Raw genomic sequence first — 26,054 nt, forward strand, 5'->3', positions numbered from 1 at the left:
ATTTGGACATTTTTCACTTAGTGGTGTACTCACTTTTGTTGTAAGACATTAATGGCTGTGTGTGGAGTTATTTTGAGGGGACAGCAAATTCACAATGTTATACAAGCGGTACATGGACTACTGGACATTGGAGCAAAGTGTCATATCTTCAGTTTTGTCCCATGAAAAGATAGAATAAAATATTTACAAAAATGTGAGGGGTGTATTCACTTTTGTGCGATACTGTATACAGTTTAGGGGGTACACCCGTTTCCCCTCCTTGGGTGTGTTGCAATAGGACATGAAACATACCTAGCTTTTGTAAGTACACTGCAAGAATGACCATGCGAAATTTCAGCTTCCCAACTATATGGAAAGTGGGAGAATTATTGATGAGTCAGTGGGGGCTTTGCCTTTTATATGTATAGATTTAAAACCTCATGAAGGTGGCTCTCAAAGTAGATGCAGTGATTTTGAGCTACAAAGAGTAAAGGTGCTGTTGTTATTCTGGTCCGATAGACAGCAATCATCTGAATATGACGAACTGTCTACGGATCAGCAGAGTCTCCTAAATGACTCCAATTAAACACAGAAGTGTGTGTCATGTGTACAAATAATAATAATTCATTACATTTATATATAGCGCTTTTCTCAGTACTCAAAGCGCTATCTACACAGGGAGGAACCGGGAAGCGAACCCACAATCTTCCACAGTCTCCTTACTGCAAAGCAGCAGCACTACCACTGCACCACCTGTGAGGACAGAGTACAAAGAGCACATTGCACGTTGTGGTGGAGTGATTTCTAGCATATAAGTTGATAAATATTTTGCCAATCTTTATTTGTAAACTAGACAAAGCAAATGTAATAGTGTTTCAGGAGGCATGTGTTACTTCATTTGTGAGAACAGAGGTGCTTTGATGTTCACCTAATCAACAAACCACCGCCCAGATCTCCCACCCCAAGACAGCCTTTAGGACTCACTCAGGATGTGAAATTCATGGTAAGGGGATGGAGCATCAGATCACCTTTGTAAGCGTGATGTACAGTCTATAAGCCATCCATCTCATTTAGGACATAAACTGACCAAACAAAACAACTAGGGGAAGGAGCTGTACCTAAGCGCTTCCATTGGACACGAGTAAGGCAGGGACAGATATACCAATTCTTTTAGTCTAAAGTATGGCTGTTTGTGATTGGTTTTGAATTGGAGACCATTCTGTACTATGATGATCCCACTGGTTTGTGTTTTGTGGTAAGAATGATATAAAGTTGGTAACCTTGCCTTTACCTCACTCACCATCTAGCCATGAAGAGAAGATCATAATTAAGACAACTGTACACTACCATCAAAAGTTTTAGAACATTAGAACAATCGAGGCGAGAACAGGCCATTCAGCCCAACAAAGCTTGCCAGTCCTATCCACTTATTCCATCCAAAAAAACATCATGTCAAGTTTTGAAAGTCCCTAAAGTCTTACCGTCTAACACACTACTTGGTCGCTTATCGTTCTTTGTGTAAAGAAAACCTTCCTAATGTTTTTGCGAAATTTACCCTTCACAAGTTTCAAACTGTGTCCATATGTTCTCGATGAAGTCATTTTAAAGTCATCGTCTCGATCCACTGGACTAATTCCCTTCATAATTTTAAACACTTCAATCGTGTCACCCCTTAATCTCCTTTAAAGGCTCAACTCTTGTAATCTTTCCTCATAAATTCCACCCCTGTAGCCCTGGAATCAGAAGAGTCAGCCTAGTTTTAGAACATCTCAATTTTGTCTTCAAATTTAATCAGTTGAAATGCAATGAATAACCTAAAACGGTGAAAAGGTAAGCAGCAAACTACAAGAGATTAAATTTAAAGTTCAGTTTAGCAAAAAACTGAAATAGAAAGGAAATTTCAGAATATTACAAATCGGCCTTCTTCAGGGAACAACTAATTGGTTTCAACCTACAGATGTTCTGCAGCAATTAAAGTAAAATTACGCCTTGCAAGTTGAATCAAACAATTTCCACAGGTGTCCCAACTTCTGTTGATTACTTAAAAGCCCTCTCTCTGCCTGTCTTAAAGCAGAGTTGCTAAGGAAATAAAAACAAATCAAAAGATTCTGAAGCTTAAAAGGCAAATCAACTAAAATGAAGGCTAAATAAAAAGTATGACGAGTGATTGGTGACTAATTTAGAAAGCGCATGTAATAATAGTCTAGCCTTGCAGAGTCTTAGTTTGAAACTCCTACCCTACACAGACAGTAACCATGCAGTGAACTGAAACCAGATACCAACAAGATTGTGGCACCAGGGATAATCGTCGTATGCACATTACTGTCGGGAAAGGCTTTGGGTTCCCATGACCCAAAGATGGAAAGGGCAAGCACAGAAAAACAGTTAAACAAATAGCTAAGAGAAATATAAAAATTGACATAAAAGGTGTAACTACCAGCCATCCAAATAAACAAAAATCATGGAGAACAACCAAGAGGGAAAAGACCACCGTAAGGGAAGAACAGTTTGGTTTTATGCCAGGGAGAGGAACAACTGATCCAGTCATTGCATTTAGACAGCTCACATACTGTAGAAGCATCGAGAAAAACAGAAAGGTCTGAATATGGTGTTTATTGAGTTTGGGAAGGCATATGATAAGAGTGCCAGTGCCATGCCAAGAGGTCTGGAGGTGCTTGGAAAGAAAGGAGGACCAGAGAACTTTGTGAGGTTTCTCCAGGATGTGTGTGAGGGAGCGTGAACTCGAGTTAAAAAACCAGTGTTGGGGTTAAGACAAGATCCCAGTTAGAGTAGGTCTGCACCAGGGATCTTCTTGAAATCCTTACCTCTTTGATCTGGTTAAGGATGAGTTGACTTGTGAAATAAAAGACCAGTCTGCCTGGTGCAAGCTTTTTTTGCCAATGACATGGCGTTATGTAACACCAGAAAGGATGACGTGGGAGGAATGAAAGGGCTTTTGAGGATAGAGAATTGAAGATAAACAGGAAGAAGACACAATATTTGAGGTTGAATGATGAATTCAGGCATTGGCTTGCATGGAACGCTATTGAAAAGAGTGAATACCATTAAATGTCTAGCCCAGGATGGAGAATTTGATGTTGAGATAACCCACAGAGTGCAGTGTGGATGGAACAACTGGAAGACGGTATCTGGACTATTGTGGGATCGAAGAATTAAGGCAAAGGTTACAGGTAAGGTTTTTAAGGCAGTGGTAAGACCAGCAATAATTCATGGAACTGCATTAATTATCAAAGGGAAAAGCAATAATTTATTTGAAACGGTGTTTTAGGAGATCTATGATGGCAAGGCCTGGTGTTTGCCCCTTGGACATGGGTTCAAGTGTAGTGAAATAAGCTGTGCTTTATGAGTGGCTTCCCGATAACAAACAGGATCACCTGTTTCAATGAGTTTATCCTCAAGCTTTATAACACACTGGTGAAGCCACATTTGGAGAACTTTGTACAGTTTTATGTCTCCAGGCTACAAAAAGGACATAGCAGTACTGGAAAAAGTCCAGAGAAGAGCGACTAGGCTGATTCCAGGGCTACAGGTGATGTATTATAAGGAAAGATTAAAAAAGCTGAGCCTTTACAGTTTATGCTAAAGAAGATGAGGAGGAGACCCGACTGAAGTTTGAAATTATGAAGAGAAGACCAGCAGATCGAGACAAGAACACAGGGACATAGTTGGACATTTGTAAAGGGAAATTTCACCCAAACATTGAGAAGTTTTTCTTCACACATAGAACCACAGATACATGGAATAAGTGACCAAGTAGTGTGGTGGGCAGTAGGACTTTAGGGATTTTTAAAACTTGACGATGTTATTTTGGAAGAATTAAGCAGATGGGACTGGCAAGCTTTGCTCTCATTCAGATTGTTCAATACAGAAGCATGCTCAGTAGATAGACATACACATTTACTTATTTGGCTGACGCCTTTATCCAAGGAGGTTTACAACATTTACGACACAATTGTTTACATTTCTTTTGGTTTTCCAATTGGAGCACAGGCAGGCCAAGTGACTTGCTCATGGTCACACAGTGTCAGTAGTGGGATTTGAACCCATAAGTTCTGGTCTTGAAGTCCAAGGCCTTAACCACTACACCACACTGTGTGTCCAACACACATATCAGACAGACAGACGAACGGACGGACAACTCCTGGCTTTGGAGTCCCACTGAGGCGCTATACAGGCGTACTGCAACAGGAATAAAGGAGCCCCAGTTGTGTTTCTTGTCACACTTCTGCTGAATAACTTGTTGGCTGAAAGTCCTCAGTATTAGTGTGTCGCAGAGAGAGGATGTGCAGCCTTGTTCATAATGGCACTCAGTTTTGTTTTTATTCTCTGTTTTGCTACTACCTGCATGGCGGTTCAGAGTGTGTCCCATAACTGAGCCTTAAATATTTATTTATATATAAAGCACTTTAAAAACAACATCAGGGCTGACCAAAGTGCTGTACAATAAAAACCCAACATATCAGACAAACAATAACCAAATGGTAAAAGAAACAGAAACTCATAAGAGCTGAAGAGATTAATAAAAAAAGTGCACAGATAGTCAACATATCATACTGGGTTAATAGCCAGGGAGTAAAAGTGCGATTTTAAATAAGATTTAAAGACAGCAAGTGAAGGAGCCTGCCTAACCTTTTTACCTAGATGCCAATGTGGAGTTACCTGGGTTTAGCACAGACAGACAGACAGACAGACAGATAGACAGATAGATAGGATACTTTATTAATCCCAAGGGATTACATCTTGCCTGAAGAAGGGGCCTGAGTTGCCTCGAAAGCTTGCATATTGTAATCTTTCTAGTTAGCCAATAAAAGGTGTCATTTTGCTTGGCTTTTCTCTTAATCCCAAGGGGAAATTCACATTCTCCAGCAGCACCATACTGATACAAAAAACAATATTAAAGATCGATAATAATGCAGGTAAAAAACAGACAATAACTTTGTATAATGTTCAGAGTTAACGTTTACCCCCCATCCCCCCGGGTGGAATTGAAGAGTCGCATAGTTTGGGGGAGGAACGATCTCCTCAATCTGTCAGTGGAGCAGGACAGTGACAGCAGTCTGTCACTGAAGCTACTCTTCTGTCTGGAGATGATACTATTTAGTGGATGCAGTGGATTCTCCATAATTGATAGGAGCCTGCTGAGTGCCCGTCGCTCTGCCACAGATGTCAAACTGTCCAGCTCCGTGCCTACAATAGAGCCTGCCTTCCTCACCAGTTTGTCCAGGCGTGAGGTGTCCCCCTTCTTTATGCTGCCTCCCCAGCACACTACCGCATAGAAGAGGGTGCTCGCTACAACCGTCTGATAGAACATCTGCAGCATCTTATTGCAGATGTTGAAGGACGCCAGTCTTCTAAGGAAGTATAACCGGCTCTGTCCTTTCTTGCACAGAGCATCAGTATTGGCAGTCCAGTCTAATTTATCATCCAGCTTCACTCCCAGGTATTTATAGGTCTGCACCATCTGCACACAGTCACCTCTGATGATCACGGGGTCCATGAGGGGTCTGGGCTTCCTAAAATCCACCACCAGCTCCTTGGTTTTGCTGGTGTTCAGGTGTAGGTGGTTTGAGTTGCACCATTTAACAAAGTCATTGATTAGGTCTCTATACTCCTCCTCCTGCCCACTCCTGATGCAGCCCACGATAGCAGTGTCAGACACAAGTACCTGCAGGAAGCACAAAGGAGGAGGACTCGCTCTCTATATCAATACACGGTGGTGTAACTCTGGACATGTTAACGTCAAAATCTCCACTTGCTGCAGGGACATCGAACTGTTGGCCGTAAGTTTGTGTCCCTATTACTTGCCCAGAGAGTTTGGACACGTCATTGTTGTTATTGTTTACATCCCTCCTTGGGCGGACGTGGAGATAGCAACAGCAGAATGGATGATGTCATCCTCTAAGTTACAAACGCAGCATCCGGAAACGCTTGTGCCAATCGCTGGAGATTTTAACCATGTGACGCTGGACAAAACATTACCTGCCTTCTCCCAGGATGTGGACTGCAACACCCGGGGAAATAAGACTATTGACTTACTGTATGCAAACGTTAAAGACGCATACAGCGCCACCCTGCTGCCTGCGCTTGGGAAAGCGGATCATAACCTGGTTCTGCTTCAGCCTCACTACAAGCCAAGAGTGAGGGAGCTACCTACAACCACACGCTCATTCAGGAAGTGGTCCCCTGAGGCAGAGCAGGCACTGAGACACTGCTTTGGAACTATGGACTGGGATATCCTGCAGGGATCACATAGTGAGAACATGGAGGAGGTTGTTGACTGCACTACTGACTACATCAACTTCTGTATGGACACTGTAGTTCCAGTAAGAACAGTACGCTGCTATGCTAACAACAACCATGGATTACACAAGTGACATCAAGGGCCTTTTGAACCAGAAGAAAAGGGCTTTTAAAGGCGGTGATCAGCATGAGCTCAAGCGCGTGCAGAAGGACCTTAGAGTCCAGCTCAGGCGAAGGAGCAGTACAGGAGAAAGCTGGAGCAGAAGTTGCAGAATAACAGCATGAAGGAAGTGTTGGATGGGATGAAGATCATCACAGGCTGCAGCTCGAAGCGGGGTGCCACCATCGAGAGAGACGTGGAAAGAGCAAACCAGATGAACAACTTCTTTAACAGGTTTGACCACCCTAACCCACTCTCACCTCGGAGTACTACACCCTCCACCCATCCTTCTGCTGATACCAACATAGGAGAAACACCCGCACCCACAATTACAGCAGCACAGGGGAGCAGAGAGCTGAGGAGACTTCGCGCCAGCAAAGCAGTGGGTCCTGCTGAAGGCCTGTGCGTTGGAACTGGGGAGTCCTCTACAGCGCATCTTCAACTTGAGCCTGGAACAGGGGGGAGTCCCGAGGCTTTGGAAAACATCTTGTATCACCCCAGTCCCAAAGGTATCACATCCTAGTGAGCTGAACGACTTCCGGCCTGTTGCTCTGACATCACATGTGATGAAGACCATGGACTGGCTGCTGCTCCACCACCTGAGGCCACAGGTCCACCACGCCCTCGACCCTCTGCAGTTCGCATACCAGGAGTAAGTGTGAGCGGAGGATGCCATCATCTACATGCTACACCGATCCCTCTCTCACTTGGACAGAGGCAGTGGTGCTGTAAGAATTATGTTTCTAGACTTCTCTAGCGCCTTCAACACCATCCAACCTCTGCTCCTTAGGGACAAGCTGACAGGAGTAGATGGGAGTAGATTCATACCTGGTAGCATGGATCGTGGACTATCTTACAGACAGACCTCAGTATGTGCGTCTCGGGAACTGCAGGTCTGACATTGTGGTCAGCAACACAGGAGCGCCGCAGAGGACTGTACTTTCTCCGGTCCTATTCAGCCTATATAAATCGGACTTCCAATACAACTCGGAGTCCTGCCATGTGCAAAAGCTCACTGACGACACTGCTATCGTGGGCTGCATCAGGATTGGGCAGGAGGAGGAGTATAGGAACCTAATCAAGGACTTTATTAAATGGTGCGACTCAAACCACCTACACCTGAACACCAGCAAAACCAAGGAGCTGGTGGTGGATTTTAGGAGGACCAGGCCCCTCATGGACCTCGTGATCATCAGAGGTGACTGTGTGCAGATGGTGCAGACCTATAAATACCTGGGAGTGCAGCTGGATGATAAATTGGACTGGACTGCCAATACTGATGCTCTGTGCAAGAGAGGACAGAGCCGACTATACTTCCTTAGAAGACTGGCGTCCTTCAACATCTGCAATAAGATGCTGCAGATGTTCTATCAGACGGTTGTGGCGAGCACACTCTTCTATGCAGTGGTGTGCTGGGGAGGCAGCATAAAGAAGAAAGACGCCTCACGCCTGGACAAACTGGTGAGGAAGGCAGGCTCTATTGTAGGCATGCTGCTGGACAGTTTGACATCTGTGGCAGAGCGACGGGCGCTGAGCAGACTCCTGTCAATCATGGAGAATCCACTGCATCCAGTAAACAGTGTCATCTCCAGACAGAGGAGCAGCTTCAGCGACAGACTGCCATCACCGTCCTGCTCCACTGACAGACTGAGGAGATCGTTCCTCCCCCAAACTATGCGACTCTTCAATTCCACCCGGGGGGGATAAACGTTAACATTACTCAAAGTTATTGTCTGTTTTTACCTGCATTTTTATTACTCTTTAATTTAATATTGTTTTGTTGTATCAGTTTGCTGCTGCTGGAGAATGGGAATTTCCCCTTGGGATTAATAAAGTATCTATCTATCTATCTAACGTGCAACAGCAAATCATTCCAGAGTTTTGGAGCTGCAACTGAAAATGCTCAATCACCTCTGAGTTTGCATCGTGCCTTAGGAACATGTAAAAGCATCTGGTCTGCTGACCCGTGAGAGTGAGATGGTACATAAGGGTGCAGCAGTTCTGACAAATTAAATGGGGCACAACCATTAGCCTTAGCCTTTTAATTTGGTGGGATGCTCTTGAAGTGCTGTTACTAGCCCATCACACCACAGCGTTCAGGTAAAATTGTGTTTGGCAATGGATTAACAAAAGCCAAGTCACTAGGAAAAACAGGAATTGTTCTGATGCTGTAATGTTTTACTTCTGGGCAACTGTATATAGTATTTTCAAGAGTAAGAAGCTCCTGTGACCCAATAGTATTATTACTACTTATTATTTGACTGATGCCTTCATTCACGGTGACTTGCATCATTTTGTGGGACACAAGTGGTTATATTTCCTTTGTTTTTTCGAGTTGAGGCACAGGCAGGTGAAGTGATGTGCTCATGGTCACACAGTGTCAGTAGTGGGATGTTAACCCACACCTTCAGGGTTTGAAGTTCTAGGTCCAAAGCCTTAACCACTAACTACACCCCACTGCCAGCCAGTAAGATGAAAATAAATAAATATTGTATACGTAAGTTACATAGCACTTCCTGTACATTCAATTAAACAACAACACTATTTCCATGGCCCATTGGCCTAGATATCCCAGGTCCAAGCCGGGTAACACAGCTGCTCTATCTATATATCGTAATCAACAAAGTTGGCTCCCTGCACATGAAATGTTTTGCAGTACTTTTACAGGAACTGGCCTGTCAACTGGAGAACAAACATGACAGCTGCTCACGTGGAAAATCATTTCACCTTTTGCCCAAGGAATACAAGAAGGAGTAAATGTAGTTCGCGAAGTACATACTGTACACCCCTCCTGACTACATTATGATGCCTTATTGATAAGGTGGAATCGGCAATACTGCCGCTGTGGGCATTTTGGCCATTTGTCGTCCGCTTGCGGCGTGGCATCGCAGAAGGAAGCGGATTTTTGGAGGTGCGCGAGGCGCTACCTTCCCGCAGCTGCGGCTCTTCCCTCTCCTCATGTCGCAGACACATGGAATGCTCGAACGCCTGTCTTCAAGAAAAATGATGAATGTTCCCGTCACGGCACCCGGAGGTGTGTGGAACACGATATATATATTTTTTTAAGGAGTCAAGGCGCTCATCGCGCTACTTGAATACACGCCGCGTCTATCTTTCCTTGCGGCTTTCTAAAAGAGCCTAACTTATGGCAGAGGGTGAAAAGTTTAGAAAGGTACAAGCGTCGCCTTAGTCGGTGGTACTCACGTTGTCGTTAGGCCGCTGTCACCCGGCGCCTGAGCCACGCTCTCTCCACGAACAGCGGGGTTCCTTCTCCGACGCGGGCACTCCGCCTTCCTTCGACGGGCTGCTGCGGAGCCCTCGTCTGCTCCATCTTCAGCTTGCCCGCACCCGGCGGTTCCCCGGCTCTTCTCCCTGGCAGCTGTAGCGGTCCCTGCGCGACTCGTTCTTACTCTCAGCACTCTTCCAGAACGAGGCCCAGGTTTCGATGGTGGCGTTGACGGTGGGTGCTCGTCCGAGTTCCGGACCACCAGAGTCGCCAAGGCCGCTGCCGTAGCTCCGGTGACTGTTCGGCCCCGAAGAACTCTTCCCGAGCCCGTTGGACTGAGGTCACCTGCTGTCGCCACGGGTGCAGCCCGCGTCTGTCCGGCATCTGCTTCGCTAGACTGAGGCTCCGGCTCCCCGCTGTCACCGCTGGGCCGGGTCGGCTCCGATTCCATCGCCGCCCGCCTTGCGCTGCCAGCTGCACCCGAGCGGGCTGGTAGATGGTGCTGGTGGCGGGGAGGTGGGGGGAGCTGAAGCTCAGGACGGACCTCTCAAGCTCACTCGTCCCGATTCTTCTTCTGTCAGAAAAAAGCCGTTTATTGATAGTAAATTCTATTTATGCATTCCATTAATCACAAAACTTCAAACTTAAAGGGACAGGATCGGATAATCCAGAATCGGAAGGCATCGGAACCGGGCCGTGTGTCTTAATGTCGCTTCTCCTTTAAGAAAAAAAGCAGCGCTTTTTAATAAAAACAAAATGGAAGGACGTCCGCCGTGCTGCTGAAATTTGGGACCGTATTATACATCCGTTTTCAAGGGATTTGTAGTCCTATGGTTCAGTTTGTCTACTTAGGAACTCTCGTAAGTGTCAAATTTCAAAACTACATCTCCCGAAATGCAGCGTTAAAGAGCACGCAAATTAACAGAATCGCACGTAACGCAAAGGATTTCGGGAATCTGAGTTAGATAGTTCAGCTCTGTTACTGATAATCGCCGCCTCCTGTTTGCACTTGAAACGCCGGGCTGTTGTAAATCAGCTGGGTGCCTTGTTTTATAATAAATAGCGATCTTTTTCATCGATTCTTTACTACAGATGTTTTACCGACTTTTATGTTACCGCACACGTTTCAGTCCGTAAGTGTCATCTTGCAGATACTCGCGTGTAACCAAAGAGGGCGCCCGTTGTCGCCCTTTCTATGACCTACACAGTTAAGTCGGAAGGATTCAATTTTTTAAACCCGTAGTCTTTTTAAGTTGTGCACATTTGTAAATGATTTAAATAATATCTGCACCTGAAACAGCATTAGAGAAATTCTACATGACCGTCCACGGTAGCATGTGCTTGATTTAAGGTATGTTTAACGGGTGTGTACAATCGTGTACTTGCAGTCAATATGAGACATAAAATTGTTTGCGTCAAATTAAACATAATTGTCAAAACAGCAAACGAAAAAGTGCCATATTTTTATTTAGGAAATGTATTACAGACCAGTCAGTTGTACTTCTGTACCATGTAAAATTAAGGAAACTATAATTAGAAATATATTCGGAAAATGCCTATATGAAAATAATTTACAGCCACATGGGTTTATTAGAGGAATATTCTGCAACTAACTGGATTAGTTGAGAAAAATAAGGCCTCTTCACCCAATGACAACAGACCAGTGTCATTTACATCTCACATCATGAAGACAGCTGAGAGGATGGCCCTGAGCTATACGAGTCCTCTTGGGGTAGACCACCTGCACCCACTGCAGTTTGCCTATGGGACAACAATTTCAGTGGAGGATGCAATTCTCTGTCTGCTCTATGAGGCTTATTCTCACCCGGACAAAGCTGGTAGCACTGTGAGGATTCGGTTTGATTTCTCCAGTGCCTTCAGTACCATCCAGCCATCCCTGTTCAAGGGAACGCTCAGAGATATGCAGATGGATGAGCCTGTGCTGCCCTGGATAATGAACCGTCTTGTCAGACAGATCGCAGTTTGTGAAACTCTAGGACTGTCTCTCTGATATGAATATGATCAACACTGGAGCACCACAAGGAACAGTTCTGTCACCTTTTCTCTTCACTTTGTACACCTCAGGCTAAAACTATAGCACCAGGTCGTGTCACTTGCAGGAGATGTATCATCTTGTTATCCCACCTCTGCTCAGTTCGGCTCATTATCACTAAAACCCAACCAGCCAGTACACAGCGTTTGATGTGGTGATCGATGACCACTTGTCCTTCACTGACACTCAGTCTTGCAGATTCACTGTATACAAAATCTGCAAGATCACAATGTACTATACCTGGCAGAATATACAGCACAACTCCTTGTCCAGGCTTTGGCCTTGTCACATCTGGACTACTGCAGTTCTCTAGTGGCAGGGGTACTGGCTTGTGTCACCAGGCTGATGTAGATGATTCAAAACACAGTGGCACATCTAGTGTTCTACCAGCTGAGGAGGGCACATATCAATCCTCTTGTCAGATCACTGCATTGGCTCCATGTAGAGGCAAACAGTAACTTCAAATCCTTAGTCATTTGGTCAGCACCTATACAGGGTATATGGAGGCAGATGTGAGGTCCTATGCTCCTTCTTGACCACTCAGGTCTCCTGATGAATGATGTTTGGTGATGCCACCTCTGTGTGGCATCAAATCTCAGCCCAGACTCTTTTCTTGTGTAGCTCCTAGCCAACGGACCAAGCTGCCCACCTCCATTCGAAATTCTGACTCACTCAATCTGCTTAAGAAGTGCTTGAAGACTCTTGTGTTCTGTGAATTTCTGTCGTAATTGATAACGGCTTTGATGGGGTCTTGTAACTAAGGGGGTGAAACTAACTGGCACTTTGCTCTGAGCTCTTTGCTTGTGCCAATCACTTTTGTAACCCTGTCCTGTTACACTGCCACCAACAGTTCTCTAGACTGACGTTTACTCGATTACACTGACCTCTTTTGTGAGTCACTTTGGATAAAAAGGTCTATGCACTGCCCTCCATAATGTTTAGGACAGAGACACATTTTTCCTCGATTCACTCTTCTGCTCCACAGTTTAAAATAACAAATCAAACAATGCTGATGTGATTAAAGTGCACATTGCAGACTTCCATTTAAGGAGACTTACAGACATTTCGGTCCTACAACACTTTTTCTACACAGTCTCCCCATTACAGGGCACCATGGTGTTTGGGACACAGCAATGGCAGGTCTATTAAAGCTGTTGTCATATTTAGGGCTTTGTGACATATCCCAGCATGCAATGACTGCTTGAAGTCTGTGATTCACAAATGTCACCAGGTGTGGAGGATCTTCTCTGGTGATGCTCTGTCAATCCTCTAATGCAGCCATCTTCAGGTCCTGCTTGTTTCAGGGACTTGTCTCCTTAAGTTATCTCTTCAGCATATGGAAGGCCTGTTCAGTTGGAAAATTCTTGAAAGGCCAAGCCAGTCACCCAGTTTCAATCCATTTTTTATTTTTGATAAACCCCTGTGTTACCTCGGCAATATGTTTGGCTCATTATCTTGTTGTAGGATGAAGTGCCGTCCACGGAGTTTGGAGGCACTTACTGGAACTTGAGCAGATCAGATGTTTCTACACACCTCAGTATTCACTGTGCCACTGCCGTCAGCAGTTCCATCATCAATGAAGAGAAGTGTGCCAGGACCTGTGGCAGCCATACATGGGCAAGCCATAAAACCCCCAGCAATACCATGTGTAACAGATGAGGTGGTCTGCTTTGGATCTCTGGCAGTTCCTTGTCATCTCCACACTTTGCTCTCACCATCACTCTGATGAGGTTCATCTTTGTCTCATTTGTCCACACGACCTTTACCCAGAATTCTGCAGGCTCTTTGAAGCCCTTTTTTCACAAACTGTGATCTGGCCATCCTGTTTATGTGGTTTGCACCTTGCAGTGTGGTCTCCGTATTTCTGTTCATGAAGTCTTCAGCTGATAGTCCTCTCTAACACACACAAATTGGCCCCCTGAAGACTGTTTTTGAGCTGTTGCACAGGCGTTTGAGGCTTTTTCTTTACCACAGTGAAGATTCTTCTGTCCTCAGCAGTGGAGGCCTTCCTTGGCCTACCAGTCCCTTTGTGCTTACTGAGCTCTTTTGTGACATATTCCAAACAGTTGATTTTGGTCATCCCAAGGTTTTGCTGAGGTCTCTTTATGGTTTTATTCTTGTTTTTAACCCACATTATGGCTTTTTTTGACTTTCATTGGCACAGCTCTTGTCCTCATGTTGAACAACAGCAACTCCAGACTCCAAAGGTTAGAAGCAGGCCGAGGTATCTTCTGAAGCCATTAAACCCACCTGCAGAATCACAAACACCTGTGACGCCAGTTGTACCAATAATTATGGCACATGAAATGGGGTGGGGGGTCTGCAATGTGGACTTTAATCACTATGTCTGAATTGTTTGTCATTTTAAACTGTGCAGCGGAGGGGGAGATCAAAGACAAACACGTCTTTGTCCCAATATGGTGGGCACTATATGTTTCCTCAAAAAAATCAAAACTCTAAAACATTGTTTTCTGTCAGATCCTGGTAGAATACCCAACATTGCACTGCAATATTAACAAAAACAGCTTTGCAAAATAATTCACTATTCAAAAATAGCAATGAATAGCAACTATAATTACCTACTCTGCAGTGCACTGCAAGTGGAATCTCACTTTTCATCCATACATTACATGCTTATTTTTATTGCTGCATTGACTAAGAAGTCCTTTCGTATTTGCAATGGTGATGGACAGGCTGACAGACGAGATTAGACAGGAGCTCCTGTGGAGTGTGATGTTTGCTGATGACATTGTGATCTGTAGCGAGAGTAGGCTTTGGAGACCCTGGAGAGGTGGAGATATGCTCTAGAGAGGAGAGGAATGAAGGTCAGTAGGACCACCAAGACAGAATACATGTGTGTGAATGAGAGGGAGGTCAGTGGAATGGTGAGGATGCAGGGAGTAGAGTTGGCGAAGGTGGAGGAGTTTAAATATTGGGATCAACAGTACAAAGTAACAGGGAGTGAGGAAGAGAAGTGAAAAAGAGAGTGCAGGCAGGGTGGAATGGGTGGAGAAGAGTGTCAGGAGTGATTTGTGACAGACGGATATCAGTAAGAGTGAAAGGGAAGATCTACAGGACAGTAATGAGACCCAGCTGTGTTATATGAGCTGGAGATGATGGCAGAAAGCAGGAGGCAGAGTTAAAGATGCTAAGATTTCCATTGGGTGTGACGAGGATGGTCAGGATTAGAAACGAGGACATTAGAGGGTGAGCTCAAGTTGGACGGCTGGGAGACAAAGTCAGACAGGCGAGATGGTGTTGGTTTGGACATGTGCAGAGGAGAGATGCTGGGTATACAAGGAGAAGGGTGCTTAGGATAGAGCTGCCAGGAAAAAGGAAGGCCTAAGAGAAGGTTTATGGATGTGGTAAGAGGACATGAAGGTGATGGGCGTGACAGAGCAAGATACAGAGAACAGGAAGATATGGAAGAAGATGATCCACTGTTGCAACCCCTAATGGGAGCAGCTGAAAGAAGATGATTGACTAATGTTTTTTTCTGAATCCACTCAGGTAGCACTGTGGAGAAGCAGTTAACATGACTTTTCTCTGGCTTTAAGTTCAAAAGCAAGACTAGTCACCATTTTGGTAGAGTTTGTCATCTTTGTGTGGTTTCTAAATGGAATGTTGTCGCTAACATTTCTAAAATGTACAAGTTACATTGATTAGTAACTCTTTAAAACCTTCCCTGAGGGCATATATAAGTGACTGGTGATGCTTTGGTGTCCCTTCCAGGACTGGTTGCTGCTTTGCATTTGCTGATACCACAGTTGGTCCCGGTTCATAATATGGCATTCTCTAACCCACTTAATCCAATTAAGGGCCATGGGAAACCAGATGTTAGCCAGGCAGTCCTGGGCATGGTGCCAGTCCATCACGGTGTCCACCCAATTTGAAATGACCAACTAACTGAAGTGGATTCATAAAATGATGTACTGAGGATATGGACTAGCGCACCACACCACCCCCCCAATGTAAATTTCCTGGTCAGATTCATTACAATGAGCAAATCAGATCAAACTTTTTTATTATTATTATTAATAGGTAACTGTTTTACATATTACAGTAAACTAGTCAGCACTGTCAAAAATGAGATAATATGGGTTCAAAGGAGGAACTGGATAACAATAAAAAAAAGCTTTAATTTTGTATTGAATTTGTTCATAATGAGCAGCAAACAAAGGTGACTACCAATAACTAACTAATTTAAACATGCGGCCAATGAAAGTTAAATACCGTATGTGAGCAATCAATAAAATCAGTATTCCTATTATTTCTCTACCTTTTGCCCCGATTTGGAAATGTCACATAGAATAAGTTTTACTAATTGTAATTCAGAGCCAAGTGGCAGGTAGGAGATACTTTTCAGTGGATGGGGGGGGAAAGGTTAAAGGTTATCCCTGGTCACTTTACTTTAAGGCAGCGGAGCTACCACCGTGCCGCCAACACTAATATATTGAACAGTAATTTCAAATTGTATTCTTTCTTTACATAGGAAATAAACTACACATTGTTTAACCCTCACAACCTCCTTCGGTCAAATCGGACCCATTTTTCTGTTTGAAATTAGTAACAGCATACTACATTTCAGCTGTCTGGGGTGAAACCATGCCACTTTTCCTACATTTCCATCAAAGTAACTAAAAGAAAAAAAAAATCCTAGCTTGTAAAAATGTGTTACCTTTATATGTCTTTTGGGTCAGTTTTGACCCACCATTGGCTTTAATTAATTTTCTGCTGCGTTTAGTATAATCTGGCTCTTCGCTACCTGTAACATTCTAAAAATTATCTTTTCAGAAATGTGACCCGATTTTACAAAATGCAAAAGTGTTTCCAAATGTTATATTGTGGTACAGCTGGGATTTTCCTCTTCATTTAGGATGGTTTCTTTGTTCACAACTCTTACTGACACCCTAACTACCATTTGTTTTATCCTGCTAAGAAATGTGAAGGGTTTCATTAAAGTGACCTAACTTTACAAAAAGCAAAAAACAGTTTTCAAATTTTACACTTTTAATACAGTAATAATTATTTACATTTATATGCCTCTTTTCTCACTACTCAAAGTACTTCAGCAAGTGGGGAGCCACTTTAACCACCACCAATATGTGGTATCCACCTGGAGGGTGCAACAGCAGCCATTTTGTGCCAGTACGCTCACCACGCATTAACATGTTGAAGGTGTGAGTGATTGGTTAGCCAATCAGAGGAAAGCAATGATTAGAGGGCCAGAACGACTAGGCAGCCATTTTGTGCCAGTACGCTTACCACGCATTAACTGACATTTTGATGGTGTGAGTGATTGTTAGCCAATCATGGAAGGTAATGATTAGGGGGCCATGTGGGTAACTTAGTCAGGAAGTCAGGACACAACCTACTCCAGTGGTTCTCAAACTGTGGGGCAGGCCCCCCTGGAGGGGGGGGCGCGAAGATGTGAAAAAAGAAAACAAGAATCGAAAATATGAAAAATACATCTATTGAAACCAAAACAAAATTAACTTAAACTACATTCTGATACTAGAAAAATAAATAGAGTTAGATAAATGTTGATAAAAGTTAAGTAGGTATAATAAAATATGCATCTATGATATATCATTAATTAAAAAAAGAACAAACTGATAGATAGATAGATAATCCCAAAGGGAAATTCACTTGAATTCACTTATTAGTGGGCTCCTTTCAAAAAAACGTTACGGGGACACGATTAAAACTTATGAAAACTCGAGTCGCAAATACTTAAAGGTTGAGAAACGCTGCCCTACTCTTTGTTAAGGATTCTTTTATCTTCTGTACGGCTTCTTCATGTTATAAACACGGCCATGTCCTTTTTTTGTTAGCTTTGACCTACCATTGAATTGAAAGGATTTTTCATAGGATTTAAGGTGCTTTGTTTGTTCACAATTCAACTCAGTTCAGCTTAGCTTTTCACCGAGAGCAGGCACAGACCACTGTGACAAGATGTCAGGTAATAGGCAAGTATACATTTTACATATTAGTAATTACATAATGAGTTCCTATAAATTTCACAATTCATAAATAAAATTTGTATTGCAGTTATATAATAAATCAGTTCCTTTCCAACTTCTTACTTATTTACATAATATTAATGAGAGTTAACATAGTTGCCGAGCACACCTGAATATTACGCCATGCATATATTATCTGACTTGTTTTTCAGACCAGGCAGTGTTGTCTTATGGTTAAGAAATTGGGCCATAAAGGCACTGGACTTGCTGTCTGCTGTGGAGAGAGTCACTAAACCAGCCTGTACTCAGTCTGGAACAAATCGATAGGAGTGTAAAACCAAATGTAATGAATGCTGACCTTGTTAAGACATCTTTGATAAAAGCACTGGTCGATTATATGGGAATAGTGACCTGTGTCTTACCACAGTAGGTTACCATATTATGTATTATACTGTCACTGCGTGTCTAAGGAACTGGAAAAAAAATTCACCGAACTGTAATGCAGCATTAAAAAGAGAATAATACAAATTTTACCAAACCTTGTTCCCATCCACACAACTGTGAAGAGGATGGGTGGATATTCCTAAATTTGTTTGGCAAATCCATACTGGTATATAAAGAAAAGAACCCAAATAAGCAAAGAGTTCAAAGCGGACACAAGGGCCGTCCTCCACTGAGCACCTATCACCACAAAACTGCAGAAAAGAAGAAGTGGACAAAAATGGCATTCAATAAACAGTTCAGAGACCAGTTATGGCTAATTTACGCTGCCACTTGGGCCCTTTTGGATTCCCACCTTAGTATGGTTGAGAGGCGAACCCCGTTTGACATTTTAAAAGCAGATGATGTGTGGGACGGGGTGAATCGGGACATAGCTGCTGTTAGGGTTAGTCCTTACAGCACCTGGTGATAAGTTTCAGTGTTCCAAGGTCATACGTCACAGTGACAAGTGTTCTATCTGGACAACCGATTTGATGAAGAACAAGGCTTGATAAGACACACAACTAACTTACTCATCACCCATCTCTGAGACAGAAGCCTTAGTCAGAAAATACAAACCTTCAAAAGGTTCCACAATTCTACTAGAAATATTATACACGTCAGATTTACCAATAGATTGAACATTCAATTCCATTTTATCCTAGATCATAGGAGACGGCAATTGAGGTTTGAAGATTGATAGATACCAGGTGCTATAGGTGGACATCTTGATTCTGAATTGTCCCTAAATGTCACAACTTATACACAGCATATTAAAACAAGGGATGGGCATAAAACATAATTCTAGCTAACAAACACCAGCAATGGTCTTAAATAAAAACACTCTTAGAATCCAAAAATCGGCTTCTTCATGCTTACAGTTAACACAAATGCTTTTAACCTAAACGTTACTATTTATCCTCCCTAAGTAAGTTTGCACCAGGCCGTCAAATCTGAATGACCAAACTGCACTTGAAATCTAAGACTTCTTAACTGACACATAAAACCAGAATGGTTACATTTTACTGGTGCCAGTAATTCAACAGATTCACCAACTGTAGTTTAGTTAGGAATGAAGTGACCATGAACAAACTACACACATTTAGTTGACCCAGGGTTTATCCTTGGTGACCTGAGCTTTGTAATGTTTTAGAACCCTCTTGGATGGTATTAGCGAGTCACTTAAGCCAGGTTTTCTTTTTTTAGTCCTTGTTTCCTCCTCCAAGTCATTGTTGTCATCCACTTTAAAAGAGGAGCTTGAGGCCAGCACAGTTTCACATCGACTGGAGCTTACTGACGGCGGTACGGCCGTCTGAAGATCACTGTCATGGGCAAATTTGCACTTACTACCGTACCGGCAGCGCCCTTCTTTGCGATAAAGCAGGCAGATCTTCTTGCCTCCAATTTCTGTTGGCTTTGCCTCCAGCGTGAGTTGCACGTGCTTCTGCAGCAGGCTCAGCTGTTCATTCCGCTCCTCCTGAAATGGATTCTTAAAGACACTGCTGCCTCCTTTTTTCATCATCCCAATGTCCAGTTTTGGAGTGGGTAGCTTCTTCTGACTTGCTTCGCCTTGAGATTTTGCAGTGTTAGTAGAAGCGGGACTCCATTCAAATCGTCTGGGTGGACTGGACTGGACGTCACATTCAGGCGCATGGTCCTCATCTTCGCTGCTCAAGTCACTACTCAGATCTCCAGCTTCCACAAGAAAGTTTCTACTTTGTGTAGTTGTACTGGCTGTATGCCTTTCAAAGGAAACACAAATGACAAAAGCATTACATACTTAAAATGTTAATGCAGATATTTTAGACACAATTCAAGCATTTCATTGCCTTACAGGATGTACAACTGTCTGTCTGCTTTTCATGAGAAAACTACTTAACAGATTTAGATAAAGGTTATTTGCTATAATTTGCTTGAACATTCCAGTTTATTTTGTGACTTCTCTCATCACACCAAGTATTATAGATCGCTTGCGGTACCGATTTATGTGCTTGAATCTGAAAGAGACGCAGCAGGCGGAGGGGAGGGGAGGTGGGGCCCTCCTCACGGCGTATATATAAACGTAATGAATGATGAATGAATGAATCTTACATTCGCTTAGCTAGCAAACAAGAGAACTACTTACTGGATTTAGATCGGGTTTTTTTCTAGAATTTGCTTGAACATTCCGGTTGATTTTGCGACTTCTTTCATCACGCTAAGAATCATAGTTCGCTTGCAGGAGTAATACAGTGCATCCGGAAAGTATTCACAGCGCATCACTTTTTCCACATTTTGTTATGTTCCAGCCTTATTCCAAAATGGATTAAATTCAACATAACAAAATGTGGAAAAAGTGATGCGCTGTGAATACTTTCCAGATGCACTGTATATTTGTGCTAATCTGAGACAGGGGCTGTGGGCCAAGGGGATGGGGAAGCGTGACGTCAGGAGAGGGGAGTCGGTCTACCTCTGTGTTTTGGAGCGTACCTTGCCACTGTTCAGCTAGCGATACCTTTTAGTTTATTGATTTTTAAAAAGTTAGTCCTGTTTCGATACAATGCGAACGGAGCCCCAGGGAACGGCTCTATATACATATATACACACACACACATATACCTGGACTCTGTGACCATCAGAGGTGACTGTGTGCAGAGGGTGCAGACCTATAAATACCTGGGAGTGCAGCTGGATGATAAATTGGACTGGACTGCCAATACTGATGCTCTGTGCAAGAGAGGACAGAGCCAGCTATACTTCCTTAGAAGACTGGCGTCCTTCAACATCTGCAATAAGATGCTGCAGATGTTCTATCAGACGGTGGTGGCGAATGCCCTCTTCTACGCAGTGGTGTGCTGGGGAGGCAGCATAAAGAAGGAGGACACCTCACATCTGGACAAACTGGTGAGGAAGGCAGGCTCTATTGTAGGCATGGAGCTGGACAGTTGGACATCCGTGGCAGAGCGACGGACGCTGAGCAGGCTCCTGTCAATCATGGAGAATCCACTGCATCCACTGAACAGGATCATCTCCCGACAGAGGAGCAGCTTCAGCGACAGACTGCTGTCACTGTCTTGCTCCACTGACAGACTGAGATCGTTCCTCCCCCAAACTATGTGACTTTTCAGTTCCACCCGGGGGGGTAAACGTTAACATTATACAAAGTTATTGTCTGTTTTTACCTACATTTTTATTACTCTTTAAAATTTAATATTGTTATTTTGTATCAGTTTGCTGCTGCTGGAGTATGTGAATTTCCCCTTGGGATTAATAAAGTATCTATCTATCTATCTATCTATATAATCCAAAGTCTGTCTCGGTCTGTATGTCTGTCCGCTGTTCATGAGAAAACTACTTAACGGATTTAGATCTGTTTTTTTTTTTTTCTCCTATAAATTTGCTTGAACATTCCAGTTGATTTTGTGACTTCTCTTAAATCGCTCTAAGTATCATAGTTCACTTGCGGTACTGATTTGCACAAATTCAAGTGACACGCAGCGGGCCAAAGGGAGGGGGAAGCATGACGTCAGGAGTAGGGAGCCGGGCAGGGCCCTCCTCACTGTCCTGTTTCAGTATTACGCAGGCAGAGCCACAGGAGGAAGGCTGGGATTATCCTGTGGCTACTGGAGTTTATTCTGCTTTTAATTGGATTCCAGCATTAATTAGGCAAGCTGTTAATTCCCAATTTATATTCATATATATTTTTTGTATCAATCCACAAATTACAAACTGGAAATGCTACAAAAAATGTACAGAACAAAGCAAGAAATTGACTCCATTGGAGAAGTCAAAATAATTGTGACCCCATGTAAAAATGGGAACTGCTAGAAGATGGGTTAAAAAAAAATTATCCTTTTTTATGTTATTAAATATTATGTTCTTTTTTTAATATACTGGTTGCTTAAGATTAGATTTACTAATAAATATACAAGTGGCTAAATGTGTATTAGCTGTCTCTACTTGAGAAGGAAAACAACTAATAATTACAAAATTAAGTAAATTAATAATGAAATGATTCACCGATTGTGAAGTTGGTTAGAACAAAAACCTGCAGCCATGGAAGGCCACCAGGACTAACCTCAAGAACCACTGGCTTGGACCTTTTAAAGGGAATAGATGGCAAAATGACAATTCTGCATAGAAGGGGACACAAAAGCATTCGCTCAAGAAGTAAAAAAACTACAGGTAGTGGCAATATCTAACATAACACTAACTTAAATAATGGTGGCCCTCAGGATATCATATTGTCTGCTTACACTGCTAATTGCCTACAAGTCACTAATTATAGAAGAACGACAATCTTAATGCATTGCTCATCATTGCAAGGAATCAAGGAAGTAACAACAACAACAACATTGATTTCTACAGCACATTTTCATACACAATATGTGGCTCAAAATGTCAAAGAAACACTGAAAACAAAAAAAATTAAATTACCTACAAATAAAATAAATAAGCACTTTGAGCATGGGAAAGGTGCTACGCAAGTAATATGGTCTTATTATTATTAAGCAATCCACATTTACATAAGAAAAATATACAACTATTAGGAGATCTTTACATGTGTCTAAACAGGTGTATGATGATTTGACCAGATGGCCAAGAGTACAGAAAAAAAAAAAAGAAAAAATTGCAGACTGATCCAAGCCCAAGGCTGGTGGGCCAATTCCCGTCCCTAACTTACTTGCTTACTACTTACTAAATTACTTACAACTGAACACCAGCAAAACCAAGGAACTGGTGGTGGATTTTAGGAGACCCAGGCCCCTCATGGACCCCGTGATCATCAGAGGTGACTGTGTGCAGAGGGTGCAGACCTATAAATACCTAGGAGTGCAGCTGGATGATAAATTAGACTGGACTGCCAGTACTGATTCTCTGTGCAAGAAAGGACAGAGCCGCCTGTACTTCCTTAGAAGACTGGCATCCTTCAACATCTGCAGTAAGATGCTGCAGATGTTCTATCAGATGGTTGTGGCGAGTGCCCTCTTCTACGCAGTGGTGTGCTGGGGAGGCAGCATTAAGAAGAAGGATGCCTCACGCCTGGACAAACTGGTGAGGAAGGCAGGCTCTATTGTAGGCATAGAGCTGGACGGTTTGACATCCGTAGCAGAGCAACGGGCACTCAGCAGGCTCCTATCAATTATGGAGAATCCACTACATCCATTAAACAGTGTCATCTCCAGACAAAGGAGCAGTTTCCGCGACAGACTGCTGTCACTGTCCTGCTCCACTGACAGACTGAGAAGATCATTCCTCCCCCAAACTATGCGACTCTTCAATTCCACCACAGGGGGTAAATGTTGAACATTATTCAAGTTATTGTCTGTTTTTTTTTTTTACCTGCATTTTTATTACTCTTTAATTTAATATTTTTGCTGCTGGAATATGTGAATTTCCCCCTGGGATTAATAAAGTATCTATCTATCTATCTACTTACTTAGTGACCCTGATCAAGACATTTCACCCGTCAAATCTCGTGTTATACAAAATCCATCCATTTTCCCAAACTCATTTATCCTGAACAGGGTTACCAGGAAGCTGGAGCCTACCCCAAAGGACACAAGACTGGAACAATATAACCTGGACAGGGCACCAGTCCATTACAAGGTGAACACACCGAGACACGCGTGGGTCAGTTTATCAACGCCAATCCACCTAATCTATGAAATGCAACCCGGGCGCAAATGTGGAGAACATGCAAACTCCACCACTTGCACAAGGAGAACGACAACATCCGGGCACTAGGTTAGAACCCTTAACGACGGATACGTGAGGTGACAGCCAATGACTTAATGCATTACAATTTTTCGATATATTCACGGCTTCTCACTCTATGTCAGTTTCACCTCGATAATTGTTTTGTAGTCTCTTCTCCTTCGCTGTCCGATTCCGACGAGACTCCGTATCCGACTAAAGCACTTCCATGAGCAGCCATGTTTATCCTTTTAACGTCACAACCTCTTTAGGAACGATCCAAATACCGTCTTTAGTGAAGGTGAAACTATATCTAATATTTCTATAGTAGCGCGTAGTGTTTTAGCAAACATTCAAACTACATGCGCAAACAGTTAATAAAATTTATCAACCCTAATCTAAAACTTTAATCTAAACATGACGTTTCAGTGTTAGAATTTGTAAACAAATGAAAGGAATGAAGAAAAATATTTACGCTGTCTCCCCCACCTTTACAAATAAGTTCATCTGTTCCCGTACGAAGAAAGCTGAACCACGTGATGCACTTCGTCCCTTTCGATTCGCCCTAGGGGTTGCCTATCGAAGGTCAAATGAGCTTTACTTTGCAACTGTTGTCAAAACCATAGACATATATAGAAAGACGCCGTATTCACTGTGTTGCCCAGTCGACACGATACGTCAGCGCGTACGCCATATTGCGAGTGGCATGTAAACTAATACAGGTAAATGTGGAAGCCGGGTTTTCTGATGAAAAAACAATAACGTTTAAAACAGTATCGCTTACATACAACATATTTTGGCGAATCGTTTAAATGCAATTATTTATATCCATTTATACACTAAGAATGGCAATTATTAAATAATAATTATCTTATAATAATAATAATAATTTTCCGTGTGTTGCCACTCTGTAATTTGAGAGTATTCAGTCTGGCAATATGGTGCAGCCTTAGTTTGTGGAAGACAAACACATCTAAAGACATGAGCATAAAATGATGGTTGTCAATTTCAAGCTGTGTTTCCTCAGTGAGCTCCTTGAGAAAAAACACATCATCTGAACCAATCTCAGCCCGAATAAACTGATTGATCAAAGATACACTGACAGCTTGCCCTAATGTCGACTGTCGAATAACACGCTCAGCTACTTTGACCACCTTGACTGTACCCTCAGAAGGAATCATCACACCTCCTTTGTTTTTTAATGTGAGCATGTGGTAGCTTTGATCATATGATGCCGGTACAGCATCTGTTACCAAACTAGCACGGCGCACATCACAGGACAGCTTTCTCAAAATCCCGTCTAAGGGCTACCTCCCACTGCTTCCTGAGGTGGATTTTTTTGGGAAACTTTCAAAGTTTGAGAAATGTTAACAGCTAACAACAATCTACATAGTTAGTGACTAAATACGTTTAGCCAAAACGTTGTTTGGAGGCTCACTTGAGCACATAAATGCATAGCTTTGCTAGCTTAGCCTGGCTTACCTAAAGTTAAGATTATAAAAAGGGATTTTCTTATGGCCAAATATAACCAAAGAGACTTCAGAGTCGCTTTCTTTGAGCTTCATGCTATAGCCTCACACTTCCGGGTCAGACAGACACACACACACACTTCTACGCATAGACGTTTAATAGACGTTATATATATAAGATATACTGTATATACAGTCCCCTGGGGACTAAAAGTTCTATCTATCTATCTATCTATCTATCTATCTATCTATCTATCTATCTATCTATCTATCTATCTATCTATCTATCTGTCTGTCTGTCTGTCTGTCTGTCTGTCTGTCTGTCTGTCTGTCTGTCTGTCTGTCATGGTATATAGTACTGAAGATGGCTGCATTAGAAGCTTGACAGAGCATTACCAGACATGATCCTCAGCATCTGCTGATATCTGGGAATAGCAGACTTCAGGCAGTCATTTCATGCAAAGGATATGCGACAAAGAACTCAATATGACGATGGCTTTAGTAGACCTGCCATAGCTGTGCACCAAACATTATTGTGCCCTGCAATGGGGGGACATGTAGAAAAAGTGTTGTGTGACTGAAATGTATGCAGAGACCATCAAATGTGCACTTTAATCTTTAATTATAAACTGTGGAGCAGAGGGAGATATCAAGAAAAAATGTGCCTTTGTCCCAAACATTACTGAGGGCACTGCATATAGATTTTTCTACATGTGAGAATAATGTTAAACTTGAATGCTAATTGCTATTTCAATGTGCTGTATGTTGTATAGTAAATGTCAGGTCA

At 42.8% G+C, this 26,054-nt stretch overlaps 2 protein-coding genes across 3 annotated transcripts in view; both read right to left on the reverse strand.

Moving 5' to 3' along the window:
• Positions 1–10,375, reverse strand: part of zfp91 (ZFP91 zinc finger protein, atypical E3 ubiquitin ligase) — a 61,804-nt gene extending 51,429 nt beyond the window's left edge. For both annotated transcript variants that reach the window (XM_028812363.2, XM_028812362.2), the window contains exon 1: positions 9,605–10,375. In XM_028812363.2, the coding sequence (XP_028668196.1) occupies positions 9,605–10,077 (473 nt within the window). In that variant the 5' untranslated portion in view covers positions 10,078–10,375. The remainder of the gene's footprint in view (positions 1–9,604) is intronic.
• A 5,413-nt stretch (positions 10,376–15,788) lies between these two features.
• si:ch211-113e8.11 (uncharacterized) lies at positions 15,789–24,121 on the reverse strand. The gene is made up of 2 exons (XM_028812365.2): positions 23,951–24,121; positions 15,789–19,864 (listed from the first exon to the last, which is right to left on the reverse strand). Exons 1-2 carry the CDS (start codon positions 24,037–24,039, stop codon positions 19,225–19,227), a joined length of 729 nt encoding a protein of 242 aa, XP_028668198.1. The 5' UTR covers positions 24,040–24,121; the 3' UTR covers positions 15,789–19,224.
• Between the last annotated feature and the right edge of the window lie 1,933 nt (positions 24,122–26,054).

This window comes from Erpetoichthys calabaricus, chromosome 10, assembly GCF_900747795.2.
Source record: "Erpetoichthys calabaricus chromosome 10, fErpCal1.3, whole genome shotgun sequence".
Lineage (NCBI taxonomy): Eukaryota > Metazoa > Chordata > Cladistia > Polypteriformes > Polypteridae > Erpetoichthys > Erpetoichthys calabaricus.

Bases quoted from the DNA above. Each gene is read 5' to 3' on its own strand.
- si:ch211-113e8.11 (XM_028812365.2), bottom strand. From the start codon at position 24,039: ATGGCTGCTCATGGAAGTGCTTTAGTCGGATACGGAGTCTCGTCGGAA. The intron at 19,865-23,950 runs GTGAAACTGACA...TTCCTTTGAAAG, and splicing joins ACTACAAAACAATTATCGAG to GCATACAGCCAGTACAACTA.